Source organism: Anoplophora glabripennis, unplaced genomic scaffold, assembly GCF_000390285.2.
Source record: "Anoplophora glabripennis isolate ALB-LARVAE unplaced genomic scaffold, Agla_2.0 scaffold469, whole genome shotgun sequence".
NCBI classification, from domain to species: domain Eukaryota; kingdom Metazoa; phylum Arthropoda; class Insecta; order Coleoptera; family Cerambycidae; genus Anoplophora; species Anoplophora glabripennis.
In genome coordinates, this window is record NW_019416551.1 from 192,639 (window position 1) to 208,243 (window position 15,605).

The 15,605-nt window shown below is 32.4% G+C and overlaps 2 protein-coding genes across 2 annotated transcripts in view; one reads left to right on the forward strand and one right to left on the reverse strand.

Moving 5' to 3' along the window:
- LOC108910047 (chromosome transmission fidelity protein 18 homolog) overlaps positions 1–15,605 on the reverse strand; it is a 272,160-nt gene that overhangs the window by 46,067 nt on the left and 210,488 nt on the right. The window lies entirely within an intron of this gene.
- Positions 12,410–13,609, forward strand: LOC108910050 (gelsolin-related protein of 125 kDa-like). Its single transcript, XM_018714547.1, has 2 exons — positions 12,410–12,523; positions 12,604–13,609. The coding sequence occupies exons 1-2, from the start codon at positions 12,475–12,477 to the stop codon at positions 13,491–13,493; spliced, it is 939 nt and encodes a 312-aa protein (XP_018570063.1). The 5' UTR covers positions 12,410–12,474; the 3' UTR covers positions 13,494–13,609.

Here is a 15,605-nt window from a genome sequence, read left to right on the forward strand (position 1 = left end):
TTTGCCAACGGTAATACCCTCTTGGTATTATCGGTAAAATTAACAGTTTAGGAAATATTTGTGATTTTATGCCATGGTGCACATCGAACGGCGCCTCCACCATTTTTTTGTTTATAATTTTTAATTGGACATAATTGCTGTTAGAACCGTACATATTTTTAAAATAAGAGCCTAGAAAATCTTACTGTCTGCAAATTTAATTTTCATTAACAAAATTTGACAAACACACTTTACACATAACACAAAATAAAAAACAAAACAAGAATAAGTTAAAGTAAGTTAAAAAAAATAATTTAAAAAAGAAAACTATCAAAATATATCTTCAATATGGGCACCTTCCACCTCAACACCTCCTTAGTCTACGAATGGTATTTGTTTGTACACGAAAAAGTACTTCTGAGGTAATAATTTAATAGGTCCATACGTTTTTAAGGAACGTCTGAATGGACATCGATATTTGGAGTTTTTGCAAAATAATTTGCAGCCACTATTAGACGATGTTCCATTAAATACTCGAAGAAACGTTTGGTTCATGCACTATGGGGCTTCTCCAGATTTCAATATTTGTTTACGAAATTATTTATCTATTGTGTTTATATAAATGGATTGGAAGAAGAGGCCCAATTTCATGACCACCACGTTCTCCAGATTTTAACCCTGGGATGCCTGAAAAGTTTCCCTTGTGATAATATTAGAAATGCTTTTTCGTGTACAAACAAATAACATTCATAGACTTAAGTAGTATGAGGAGGTAGAACGTGGCCATATTGAAGATGTATTTTGATAGTTTTCTTTCTTTTAAATTATTTTTTTAACTTACATGGGTTCTGAACCTATGAGTAAAACAGTTATTCTGCGGGGGTAATAAAGTTGGTAATAGAAACATAAGAAATTAGATTAGACCAATAAGATCGAATCTAGCTCACCCGTACGTTTTAGCGAAAAGTAGGTACTGAATATCCTACTATAGTAGACAGAGCCCTAAGAATGTTAATGTCGTTTGCTACCACTTACAGATGTGAGTGGTTTCTCAACCTTAGTGACATTAAAAACAAAGACCAGAAATCAATCTCAATGTGGAACATGACTTGAGATGCCCTTTAAGTTAAACTAAACCTAACATTAAAAAATTTGCGAATTCGAAACAATACCAACTTTTATACTGAAAATCATTAATGTGATTGCAAGAACGTGTATTTTTGTACAATTTATTATGATTAATAAAGTCTATTGGTATTTACATGTAATGTATTCATTGATGACAATTTAAAATGGTTAGGAACCGCTGATTTTATTTGGGGTTGCTGAATACGAATCCGAAGTCCGTTTGACCCGATCAGGTCTGTTAAATAATCTCAAATTCTAAATTCAAAACATTTAAGCATTTATACATATTAAAATTTGAGTAACAAATAAGATTAAAGAAACAAAGCTTTAACTCTGAGCCCGTGACTCTAGAGTAAATTTTTTTGACATAATAAAATTCTAGTATCAATAAGCGTAATTAAGTAAGCTTTAAGCCAATGTGTGAGTTAATGATGCATTTACATTAATTTAAACAGTGAGTTCGTGTCAATTGAGATTCTTGAGAACAGTTTTTCAAGATAAGAGGTTCTTTGCCTTGATGAATCACATGAAATTACTATTATGGTAACGAGACTACTACACTACTAACTTGGGTCAGTGGTGCTCCATACTTAAACGTAAATATTGATAAATTGAACTGTTGCACAAAACATTTGGAATATATCAAAATATATACAAATTATTTTCAAAAGTGACATTCTTTCTTAATTTCAAATTGTAGTTTTTATTTCATTGCCATTAGGAAACTACACAAATTATCCTGAGCCCCCTGTATACTACCGCAACGAAAATTAGATTAGTAGGTTTTTCTGGGGTCCTGACCAAAAACCGGTGGGAATTTTTTGGATAAAAAATATCTAATGTGACTTTCTGGTTTTTAGCCATATAAATTGCATCGTAGTAGACCACTCTGTTTCGAATTTCAGAGAACACAAGGTATGTACAAGATAGATTTTTGAATGTGTATCCAACAAAAAAAAAAGTTTATTCAAATTAGTCGGTCGAACGAAGTACAGGCTTATTCCACTTTTAAGCAAGACACCCTGTATATACAGCACGGCAAAGAAGTAGCACAAATGGTACAGGTGAATCTACAGCTTTACACAAATTTTCTACTAATGCATGTGCAATAATTTTTCTAAAATTTCTACCCTTTGAGTGCGTTGAAATAAGCATCAATTAAGTTATTTATTGCTACAACTTTTTTTGTTTGACATTGAGTATTCATAAATACGTATCGGATAGTTTGGCTTATTTTAAAACTTTTACCTTCCTCACTTTCCGTTTATTAACAAAAAAATTAAATTCATTCGCATTGCAACTCGCACGATTGCAATTAATAAACATTTAAGTAGGCGGCTGTCGAGCTAATTTACGTCATTAGATCTTTTGTGACTTTTGCAAATGCGTCCATGGATTTGCTACTCAATAATTTATTTTTTTTTTACAAAAAATATTGAGAAACAAATACACAGTGTTCTAAGAATATTGTATTGAAAAACGTTTCTCAATCAATTTAAAATAAGCCAAATATTTTGCTATTAAATTTATAAAAAAATATCAATGTTTACAATTGTATTAAGAAATTATTACTACATGATCTTCGTTGGTATTACTTTATTCTTTCATTTCATTTTGGTAGTTTGATGAGGCTTCACAATACATTGTTAGTGCATTAGTGCACAAAAACGACCTATACTCAAAAAAATTAAAAATGTCTCTCCCCTTGTAAAAGCTCTGTATTTATTTGAAGTGAAACACAGTGTATAAATAAAATTAAGCAGTAAAGTATATAAAATTAATCCCATTATTAGGTGATTACTCAGAAATTCGGAAAAAATGATTATTTGCAAACAATATTTTGTCTGCGGATTAATTGCGCAAACAAGATGATTTCATTGTTTAGTCACATTTTTATTATTTTGTAAGTCTTCGATTTATCAGCGAAACAATAAAATTCAGACATGTGGTCCAAATTTCAAGACCCGATACTAGTCTTGAAAATCCCCAAAATGATCTCGAAATCAAAATCACAGAAATTAAGGGATATTAAAAAAATTACAAAATTTTGGGAGATTCTCAACGAGCTGTAACTTGAAAGAAAATGGTCGTAGAGAGAATAAAAACAAGGAAATTGAAACTTCAAGTGTTTAGTTTTCAGATCTGCAGTTTAAAAGTTTTTAGCATTTACTTTTTTTAAAAAGGCCTGTGGACTTCAAAACTATTTTTGGTAAATTCATAAAGCTCTTTTAGATTGTAACAAAAGCCGGGACGCGCAGTCATTTATTTATTAGTTCTGGGAACGGATGGGCCAAGTAAAATATTTCAGTCATCACAAATTATCGAAAGTTGAGGGCTTTCAAGTAGTAGGTCGCCAAGACCGTCCTTCGGGGAAGGCTTCACAGAATTTAGCAATATTTTTAACAAGTTAGCTTAGAGTCAAGGGCCATATGGTAGTCATCTGTTGCGTCTGGGAGACGCCAGCGTAAAAACCCATATTTTTAATAACGCGCGAAACTGCGAGAAGAGCGTAGAGATTCCAAGTAGAATTAAATTTAGTAATTCGAAGAGAGAGTCATGGCTGTTTTTTTGGCGGATTTTCCAAGCTATTAAGATATTAAATGACATTGACTAATCCGCCCCGTAATTGCTACGCGGAGTCATTAGAGGAAGGCTACTTCTGGACCCAAGAAATGGGCGTGTCAAAGCGAATTGTGGAATTTAGGAGAGATCTAGGAGAAAAAGTCAGTTCTTCCTTAGATTTCACATTGAGCAGTCTAGTTAACTGTAGTCTCGGGCTAATTAATTAAATTTAATAGTTTTTCCAAATTTGTATGAAGCGCGCATTCCCTGAATCTCGGTACGCTGGCGCTGTCGCGTTTGAATCAATTCATTAATAATGTTGTTCGAGTCGTTTTGTTGTCATTTTGTTTGTTTGTTTGTTTATTGATTAAAACCCTTCCTGGACGTTTTGGTGTTTGGTGTTTGGTGTTTGCTTCTTCCAACCTCAGTGTCACCCTGTATAGACAACCACTGAATTACATTCGACGTAAGCAATAAAGGGTAAGTGCTTGGAAGTAATTCTCTGAACATACAACATTTCTAAGTTCCCACGTATTAATTAAGTATAATGATAATTATAAACTCCCTTCCGAGAATTAAATAGATAATTAATAGAAAATAGATAANCAATAAGATCGAATCTAGCTCACCCGTACGTTTTGGCGAAAAGTAGGTACTGAATATCCTACTATAGTAGACAGAGCCCTAAGAATGTTAATGTCGTTTGCTACCACTTACAGATGTGAGTGGTTTCTCAACCTTAGTGACATTAAAAACAAAGACCAGAAATCAATCTCAATGTGGAACATGACTTGAGATGCCCTTTAAGTTAAACTAAACCTAACATTAAAAAATTTGCGAATTCGAAACAATACCAACTTTTATACTGAAAATCATTAATGTGATTGCAAGAACGTGTATTTTTGTACAATTTATTATGATTAATAAAGTCTATTGGTATTTACATGTAATGTATTCATTGATGACAATTTAAAATGGTTAGGAACCGCTGATTTTATTTGGGGTTGCTGAATACGAATCCGAAGTCCGTTTGACCCGATCAGGTCTGTTAAATAATCTCAAATTCTAAATTCAAAACATTTAAGCATTTATACATATTAAAATTTGAGTAACAAATAAGATTAAAGAAACAAAGCTTTAACTCTGAGCCCGTGACTCTAGAGTAAATTTTTTTGACATAATAAAATTCTAGTATCAATAAGCGTAATTAAGTAAGCTTTAAGCCAATGTGTGAGTTAATGATGCATTTACATTAATTTAAACAGTGAGTTCGTGTCAATTGAGATTCTTGAGAACAGTTTTTCAAGATAAGAGGTTCTTTGCCTTGATGAATCACATGAAATTACTATTATGGTAACGAGACTACTACACTACTAACTTGGGTCAGTGGTGCTCCATACTTAAACGTAAATATTGATAAATTGAACTGTTGCACAAAACATTTGGAATATATCAAAATATATACAAATTATTTTCAAAAGTGACATTCTTTCTTAATTTCAAATTGTAGTTTTTATTTCATTGCCATTAGGAAACTACACAAATTATCCTGAGCCCCCTGTATACTACCGCAACGAAAATTAGATTAGTAGGTTTTTCTGGGGTCCTGACCAAAAACCGGTGGGAATTTTTTGGATAAAAAATATCTAATGTGACTTTCTGGTTTTTAGCCATATAAATTGCATCGTAGTAGACCACTCTGTTTCGAATTTCAGAGAACACAAGGTATGTACAAGATAGATTTTTGAATGTGTATCCAACAAAAAAAAAAGTTTATTCAAATTAGTCGGTCGAACGAAGTACAGGCTTATTCCACTTTTAAGCAAGACACCCTGTATATACAGCACGGCAAAGAAGTAGCACAAATGGTACAGGTGAATCTACAGCTTTACACAAATTTTCTACTAATGCATGTGCAATAATTTTTCTAAAATTTCTACCCTTTGAGTGCGTTGAAATAAGCATCAATTAAGTTATTTATTGCTACAACTTTTTTTGTTTGACATTGAGTATTCATAAATACGTATCGGATAGTTTGGCTTATTTTAAAACTTTTACCTTCCTCACTTTCCGTTTATTAACAAAAAAATTAAATTCATTCGCATTGCAACTCGCACGATTGCAATTAATAAACATTTAAGTAGGCGGCTGTCGAGCTAATTTACGTCATTAGATCTTTTGTGACTTTTGCAAATGCGTCCATGGATTTGCTACTCAATAATTTATTTTTTTTTTACAAAAAATATTGAGAAACAAATACACAGTGTTCTAAGAATATTGTATTGAAAAACGTTTCTCAATCAATTTAAAATAAGCCAAATATTTTGCTATTAAATTTATAAAAAAATATCAATGTTTACAATTGTATTAAGAAATTATTACTACATGATCTTCGTTGGTATTACTTTATTCTTTCATTTCATTTTGGTAGTTTGATGAGGCTTCACAATACATTGTTAGTGCATTAGTGCACAAAAACGACCTATACTCAAAAAAATTAAAAATGTCTCTCCCCTTGTAAAAGCTCTGTATTTATTTGAAGTGAAACACAGTGTATAAATAAAATTAAGCAGTAAAGTATATAAAATTAATCCCATTATTAGGTGATTACTCAGAAATTCGGAAAAAATGATTATTTGCAAACAATATTTTGTCTGCGGATTAATTGCGCAAACAAGATGATTTCATTGTTTAGTCACATTTTTATTATTTTGTAAGTCTTCGATTTATCAGCGCAACAATAAAATTCAGACTTGTGGTCCAAATTTCAAAACCCGATACTAGTCCTGAAATTCGCCAAAATGATCTCGAAATCAAAAGCACAGAAATTAAGGGATATTAAAAAAATCACAAAATTTTGGGAGATTTTCAACGAGCTGTAACTTGAAAGAAAATGGTCGTAGAGAGAATAAAAACAAGGAAATTGAAGCTTCAAGTGTCTAGTTTTCAGATCTGCAGTTTAAAAGTTTTTAGCATTAGCAGTTTTTGAGTAATCATAAGAAAATCAACGGAAAAAAATTTGTAAATTTTAATTTTTTTTAAAAAGGGCTGTGGACTGCAAAACTATTTTTGGTAAATTCATGATAAAGCTCTTTTATATAATTTAATTCTCTTCAATTCTCTTCTTCTCTTTCAATTCTTCTGCTTCTCTTCAAGTCGTAGTTAAGGGTTTTTGATAAAAAAAATTTTTTCAAAGTGAAAATGTTGGTTAGAAAAAAAGGAAAAAAATAGCATAATTAGGGATATTTGAATAACTTGGCATAATTTTGCAAATAATGAATAAACTAAGGATATGTAATTGCGGATAATGTCGTCGTCATCGATGCTCGAGCATGTCCTAAACATGCCCAATGGAGTTCAAGTTCGGACTCATAGGTGGGTGGTTGAGAGTTACCACATTGTTGGCGTGAAGGAACTTTCTCGTACGTTTTGCGGTATGAAGATGAGCATTATCCTGCATGAGAATGCAACGATTCCTCATGCTTGTACGCATGGGTAGAACGTGTGGTTCAAGGATTTCGGGATTTTGATTCTCTCTACAACCATTTCCCTCCAAGTTACAGCTCATTGAAAATCACCCAAAATTTTGAGATTTTTTTAATATCCCTTAGTTTCTGTGCCTATTGTATTAAAATAAACAGAGCAAGCCAGCTTAAACAAATGTAATTGCAACGAAACAATAAACACTTCCTACATTGAGATAAAATGAAACATTATTTAGAAGTAAAATAAGACCTTGTAGCCCACAAGAGGATTTAAGAACTTATCCCCCAGTTTTGATCGAAGTTTTGTACAAAAAGATCCAGGCAATGAAAACGCCCTCTCTGATCGCACGTTGTAAATATTCGTAATATAACTGGAAATTCTAACCACGACAACCACCATCCTCAAAAAGTGTCTTTTCTTGTCTAATTATTTTAGTTAATCCATTTGCTTTTGTACCTGATGACCGTGGTACTATATTTGTAGACGCAGATATTGCTTTTTCGGGACTTTTAAGGTCCCGGGACCAGTTTTTTTGGTAAAATACCAAATAACGGGACTGGAAACCCTAGTTTAAACGTGTTTTCCTCGAAACTACGTTTTTTAAACTTGTTTAAGCTCTAGTCTAGATTTTGAACACATTTTAAATTTTAAAAAAGTTGTTTCATTGGAGGATTGTATTTTGTGTGCATCCGATTTTCTACACGATGATTCTAAAAAGCTGCACGAAAACATTATTTTATATTTTCTTAACAGAACACCCTATATATGTAATGTAGATATTTATTGAAGGATCTATCTTTAATAATAACGGATATATAATCAAGAGTGCTCAATAAACAGAAGGCAAGGAAAACAAGTTTAATGTATTAAGAATAAACGAACAACAGTTGTAAACTAAATTAAATAGTATTCAACAAACAAAATTAAAATATTATTAATTTAAACGAAATGTTGGAAATGCCATCCGATCAGCGTCTTGGCAATAAGCAATACGATGAACACATTCTTCTTGTACCTCTGGACTAATTCTGTTCATTTCGTCGCTTATTCGATATCTTAACTCCTATAAATTCTGCGGTCTGGTTAAGTAGACTTTTGATTTCAAATAATCCCACAAGAAAAATCAAGGAGTGTAAGATCTGGACTTCGAGGTGGCCTCTCTACGTCTACGTGCAAAGTGCGGAGGTGCTCCATCTTGTTGAAACCAGATATTAGGTACCCTTCAGTGCTCGAGTACATTTGGAAAAATTTCTACAAGGACAGATATAACTTAATTTCTTAGAAAATCCAAATATCGTTTCCTCGGAGAAGAACAGTCCAATGATTATCTCTTGGTTATATCTCCGTTATTATTAAAAATCGACTCATTAATATCTACATTACTGTATTCGGGTGTCAACGTTTTATCCAAATCTGTACAAACATATATTATGGTGTTCCATTCTTTTTTCGTGCAGCCTTTTTGAATCACCCTGTAGAAAATCGGATGCAAGTAAAAAACGGCAAAAAACAAAATAAAATCGACCCGACTCGGCGTTTTTATATAAAAAAAATTATTACAGTATTATTTCATTTGCTCCATAATTTAGCCGCTCATGTCTACGTTTATAAGCAAACGATTAGATTTAACATTAGATAGAAGAGATATGAATATATAACAGCAAAAATTTAAAATAGTGTTACTGGCGGGCAGATGAGAATACCGGGAGTTTTAAATTTCTATGAATTTATTTAGATGAAACCTTTAATTAGAAATGATTCCACCCTTCCACATACTGCTCCCAGTGAATACATTACACAGCCCCACAAAAAAAAAAAGTGTTCGGACTTGTGGGTCGGACATATGTATTCCCATGTATTTCGACGCTGAATCCGATCCCGAGCTCAGAAATGGCCCTCCACGTCTGGAATTGGCCCCAGGGGCCAAAAATGGCCTCTATAGGGCCTGAAAGATGGATTCCGGGATGAGGCGAGGTCGAAGGTGCATTCTAAAGCCAAAGCCGGATTTGTGGTCGAAAAGTTTATGGCCAACTGAAATTCCCCGTTTGGGACCGGGAAAATGACCCCTTAGGGGCCTGAAAATCGTGTTTCGTACGTCGCAATCGCAACAGTGGTATTTTTATGTACTTTTAAATTCTGGAACTCAAACTGTGCTCGAATTCCAGAATTTAAAAACCATTTAACACCACTGTTGCGATTGCGACGTCCGAAACACGATTTTCCGGCCCCTAAGGGGTCATTTTCCCGGTCCCAAACGGGAGATTCCAGTTGGCCATAAACTTTTCAAGCACAGTCAGAGTTCCAGAATTTAAAAGTACATAAAAATACCACTGTTGCGATTGCGACGTCCGAAACACGATTTTCCGGCCCCTAAGGGGTCATTTTCCCGGTCCCAAACGGGGAATTTCAGTTGGCCATAAACTTTTCGACCACAAATCCGGGTTTGGCTTTAAAATGCACCTTCGACCTCACCATATTCCGGAATCCATCTTTCAGGCCCTATAGAGGCCATTTTTGGCCCCTGGGGCCAATTCCAGACGTGGAGGGCCATTTCTGAGCTCGGGATCGGATTCAGCGTCGAAATACATGGGAATATATATGTCCGACCCACAAGTCCGAACACTTTTTTTTTGTGGGGCCGTGTTATTTGTAAAAATATTTTTATATAATACAAAATTTTAGCTTTAATTTCGTTATATAAACTTGAAATATGAGTATGTTTTTAAAAACTGACATAAGTTTTTAATTATACAAAAATACAATGCATAAAAATGATATTCTTATATCTTTTCCAAATTGCTAGACGTCACCAAATAATTTGGGGCCAAAAATGTTTAATAATTACGCTGAGTGAACACAAAAACTGAAAAAATTAAATAATTTTTAGCAAATAAATGTTTTATTTCTTTTGTGTCGTCTTGAATATTTTCTATATTGGTTATTTCATTATCCAATTGATAACTGTAGTAAAAATGTATATGTATTTGAATATGAAATTTTAATAATTATATCTACATTATGAAAAACTTTTATCAGTTAAATAGACACACATATTTTCGTAATTATGTCAAAAACCGTTAAGGGGGCGTTTATTTCGCAATTTTTTGTCCAGAATTTTAGAATATCTAAGCAAGTTAGAAACAATATCTCTTCAATGTACCAGATATATAAGTTTTCTGCAGTGTATAAAACAACTGAAAATACTTTCAAAATAAGGGAAAAAAAATTTTTATTTATGTTTATTTCACGTTTCCTAAATTTTGCACGCCCGTTGAACATACAAAAATCGCGTACGGTACTAATCACACCCCGCAGAATGCTTTTAGGAAACTATTAACGCATGCATTAAACACAATTATTGAGTATCTTTACAAATTTGCTGGACAAAATAGGAAAGGTACATTTTCGGATGTTCACATGTTCTCCGTGATCTTTCAATGTGAAGAATTAAAGGAAGTTTAGTTTTACGTTTAGTCACTTCCTGGATGGATCTACTAAAAGTGTGATATTAGTGATTAATTTTGAAAAACATCCGTAATTTTATAATGGAATGGGAAAATGCAGTAAAATTTGAAGATCTCTCAATAGTCTTGATATGAATTCAATAGATTTTAATTAATTAGTAATCTGTTTCTGGCATGTTTACGAGAACCATAACTTTGTAAGTCACTTAACTAACATGAAATAACGTATTTTTTAATTGTAAAACAATTTAAGCTATATTTACGACCTTTCTGGATTTTATGATAATACATTTTAGTAATACTGTCCAATATTTTAAGAAACTTATTTTTTTTTAAATAGAACACACATTTATATATAAAGTAAAAGAAAAAAGAACATAGTAACAATTTTGAGGATTTAAGAAGTATGAAATTTTGTAAAGAATGAGATTTTCTCATAATTACCTACGGTACACAATTACGCGACCCAAAGTGTGCTAAATGTGTGCAAACAATAGGCTTTAGGTATAATAAATTCGTGATATTTTCTCTTTTTTCATTAAAGAGAGTTTCAGTTAATTTAATTGTTAAAAAAGTATGTCAGTGCTTGTTTGCGTTATTAAGTGTCACATTTAACTTTTTTATTATGGGTAACCTTCGACGCCTTTAATCCTCAAATTAGATGAAGCACAGATTAACAGAATATAATTGTTTTATTAAAAACAATAAAAAACATCTTAATTTTACATAGGTAAACATCGAAAAGAAAAATATCAGTTTTACAACTAAAAAAATAACATAAAATCGAACTAAAAAAAGTATTTTGCAAATTTATTTAAAAGATCTACAGATTCCGTGTTTGATATTTCTGGTTTCAGCAAAATGCTCTTGAAAGATGGATGAATTAATGATCATTAATCTTTGACAGCTTTTTCTAAAAGCGGAAATGATTTTATATTTTTTTTTATTCAAATTATTTATAAAGGTTATTTTTAAATATACATATTACATATAATAATATATATATTGTCTATATCGATATACATAGTGGCCACAACTTTATTTCCTTCCATAAAATTTTGGGCTCTCCTATTATATATTTTTTTAGCAATACATACGTACATTACTTTGCAAAGTCCCCTTAAAAGGTATAAAGGGGGAAGAAGGAGGTAATTACGAAGAAATCTAATATAGAACGTCTCTTTATTTCTCCATTACTATTTACTTATTTACTTACAAAAAACAGTGTCGTTGTATCAGTTCGCCCCAGTTTTTAATATAAAGTGAGCTTTTTTGCAGGTGTAACTTTTTAACAGTAACAGCAACTTATTAAATAAAAATATCTAATAAAAAAATATATAAAAATAAAAACCCATTTTCCATTAATCAATTTTTATAATAACAAATAGGTCAAACAATTGGTTAAATTGTATTGGTACATACAACAAAAGAATTATGTCCAATTTCTAAATTTTTCTGAGTTGAACAAGAGTAGAGACAACGGAACTTGTTCATTAGCCAATATGGCGACTTTTTAGTGACTGATATATTTTTTAATAGTATGCGTTAGTAAGAATTTTAAATAATAATATGGAATTATAAAAATGACGAGATGCCATCAATGTTTATTGCTTTCATTTCTTATACAACATACAGTTAGACAATATAAATCTTAACAGATAGCAATAGTAAAATAAATCAGTGTAAACATTTAGCACTGTTATAAATTCCTCCTAGATTCCATACGTTTCCCTATTATAATTAGAATTCCAAACATTTTTCCTTTATTAATACAAGCGATAAGAGATAAATTTTGTATATATATAAGGAGAAAATTGCAAAAAAAATTATACCAGCTCAGAAAGCAACTGAAAAAATGGCTAAACTAGTATTGTCAGCAATCATCGCATTCGCATTCGCGGCAGGTAAGAAATTAAATATTTTTACTAGAATTATCCTTTCGATAATTTAAAATTAATGATCAATTGATAAATAATCATTTTAGGAATTAATGCCGGTGTCGTGCAAATTAAGGACTTGGATATTACGACACTTCCTTTACTCATTGAGACAGAAGAAAGCGCACCCGAAAATTTACCCGATACTATTCCAGAGGTCGAAGCCGTTATTCCGGAACTTATTGCAATAAACCCTTGTGATGCTTGCTTTGAGTATATGACCGCTTTGATAGATCAGCTAGCAAGTGGAACTGTCGTTCAGCCTTCTATACCTGGACCAGCTCCTATAGAACCTGAAGAAAGTTTGCCAGAAGTGGAAGACGAGGAGGAAGTACCAGAAGTAGAGGAAGACACACCAGAAGAAGAAGTCGAAGAAGAAGAGCAGGTTCCTGAGGCAGAAGACACCCCAGAAGAGGAAGAAGTTGAAGAGGAGACACCAGAAGAGGAAGAAGTTGAAGAGGAGACACCAGAAGAGGAGGAAGTTGAAGAGGAGACACCAGAAGAGGAAGAAGTTGAAGAGGAGACACCAGAAGAGGAAGAAGTTGAAGAAGAAAAAACTCCAGAAGAAGAGGTAGAAGAGGAGACTCCAGAAGAGGATGAAGTTGTTGAAGAAGAGGATACTCCAGAAGAAGAAGTTGTAGAAGAGGAAACTCCAGAAGAGGAAGAAGTTGAAGAAGAGACCCCAGAAGAAGAAGCCGTTGAAGAAGAAGAAACACCAGAGGTTGAAGACGTAGAAGAACAAACTCCAGAAGAGGAAGTTGTTGAAGAGGAAACACCAGAAGAAGAAGTTGCTGTGGATGAAGCGCCAGTGGATGTAGAGCAGCTACCAGAAATAATAGAGGCAGAGGTGTCAGAATCAGAAATTACCGAAATTTCAGAAGTGGAAACTTCAGAAGTAGAACAGAATTCGGAGACTGTGCAAGAGGAATCTAAATAAAAAGTTATTTCTTTATTGGGTTAATTAAGCATTGGTCAAATGTAAAAACGAATAAATTTAAATTATAAGTGCAAACAGTATACTCGTATTTAAATATAATAATTTCCCTAAACATATATTATTTGTTTCAATAAATTGTAGCTGAACAAAATTTTGTTTTATTACATCAAGTTATTGTCAGTTATTGTATTTAATGGTTTTATCTTTAATTTAGTAATTCTAGTACGAAAAAAAAAACTTTATTTAGTTTAGTAATTTTCGTGCTAAGAAAACAAGTATTTACACGTCAATACAAAAAAAAATAATAATTTAGAAAGAGAAAAAACTAGATGCATATAGAAAAGATTTGCATAATAACAGCAATCTTAGTGGAAACATATAAGAAATAAAATTGAAAAACGTGTAATATCAAAATTGTATACACCTCGAAATTCTAATGTAAACGTACTACAGTAACGCTAATTGTAAGAATTAAAAGTAATTAAAATTGCTATTAAAATGTTCGCAAAAAATATGAAAACATACCTAACAACTTTCACCAAAACTACATAGTTGTAACCCAATTGGCAGCAAAATAAAAGCTCTTCTTCTAAAGCTTACATTCTAATCTATTGCTGTTCCATCATCTAAATTATTTAAAAAGTTGAGTGTCATAGCTGACAACGATGTCTGTCTCACATCGATGTTTTCGAGCCGATAGTCAACTATATCTGCAAATATTACTTATATTAATACAGTGTGACACAAAATTATGGGTCCATCCTATTTTTTTTTTTCAATATCTCTTCAACCAATGCACCAATCACAATGAAATTTTGGTGAAAGACATGTTTTTATATATCGGTTTGTGTGCCATAGGTAATTGAAAATTAGCAAAAATTTTTTTTTCAAATTTAATGAATTGGGTGACAAAATTAAGGGATCACTTAAAAAAACAACGTTTATCTATTGACAAAATTAACAAATCATTTAAAATGAAAATTTTACAATTAATAACTATTAACGTTTTCCGACTTTTCAATCGCCTCAATAATCAGTTTTGATATGCTTTGAACCAGCTACGCAAGAACATCCAGTAGTATGCCATCCCAAACCTCAAATATGGCCGCCTACAGCTGTCGCGAACTATGTATAATGCCCCACAGAGGTTCTCAATCGGATCGAGATCCGGCGACTTGGCCAGCTCAGCTGGCATGTTTTCGTCTGTAGTCAGGCTTTCGCCAAGGCAACGTGGGTGGCAGTATTATCGTGCTGGAATGTGAATCGTACCGACGGAAATCGCTGTTTATATGATATGAAAGCGATCTCAATCTCAATCCGACTGATATCCTTTGAGGCATTCTAGTTTTATAGTTCGCGAAGTTTACGCTGATTGCTGGCAATACGACAACGTTGAACAGCTCGAAGCGGCCATATTTCAGGCTTGGGACTGCATACAGTTGGATGTTCTCTCGTCGCTGGTTCAAAGCATGCCAAAACGAAAGAAATGTTACTAGTTATAAATTGTTTAATTTTCATATTAAATTATTTGTTAATTTTGTCAATAAATGTTGTTTTGTTAATTGTGCCCATTTGTCTCCCAATTTTAAGAAAAATACCTACTAATAAAATTTCTATGTTTTTTTCCTAATCTTCGAGTATGGCACACAAACCGATATGTAAAAATATGTATTTTACCAAAACATTACCTTTGCTGTATTAGTTGAAAAGATATTCAAGAAATATAGGGTGGACCCATAATTTTGTGTCACACTGCACACGTCAGGACACGTCTGTTAACGTTGGATATAACTTCGAGCATAAGAATTTACTCATCTGACAGAAATCGTTTAGCATTATGATAAATATTATTGTATTTATTATGTAGATATTTGGTGTAAAACAGTGGAATATGTAAACAACAAAATAACAAAAAGCAATTGAAACTAAACACAAAATATGTATCCAAAAAAACTATAACTCGTATTTTATATGTCGAGAACTGCCTTAGTAGTGTTGTTGCTAATATTTATGTTCACAATTACAATAAAAACAGAACAGAATAGAAAAGAACTGAAATAATATAGCTACTACGCATGAGCAATATGTCTAGTGATGATGGTGTCTGAAGAC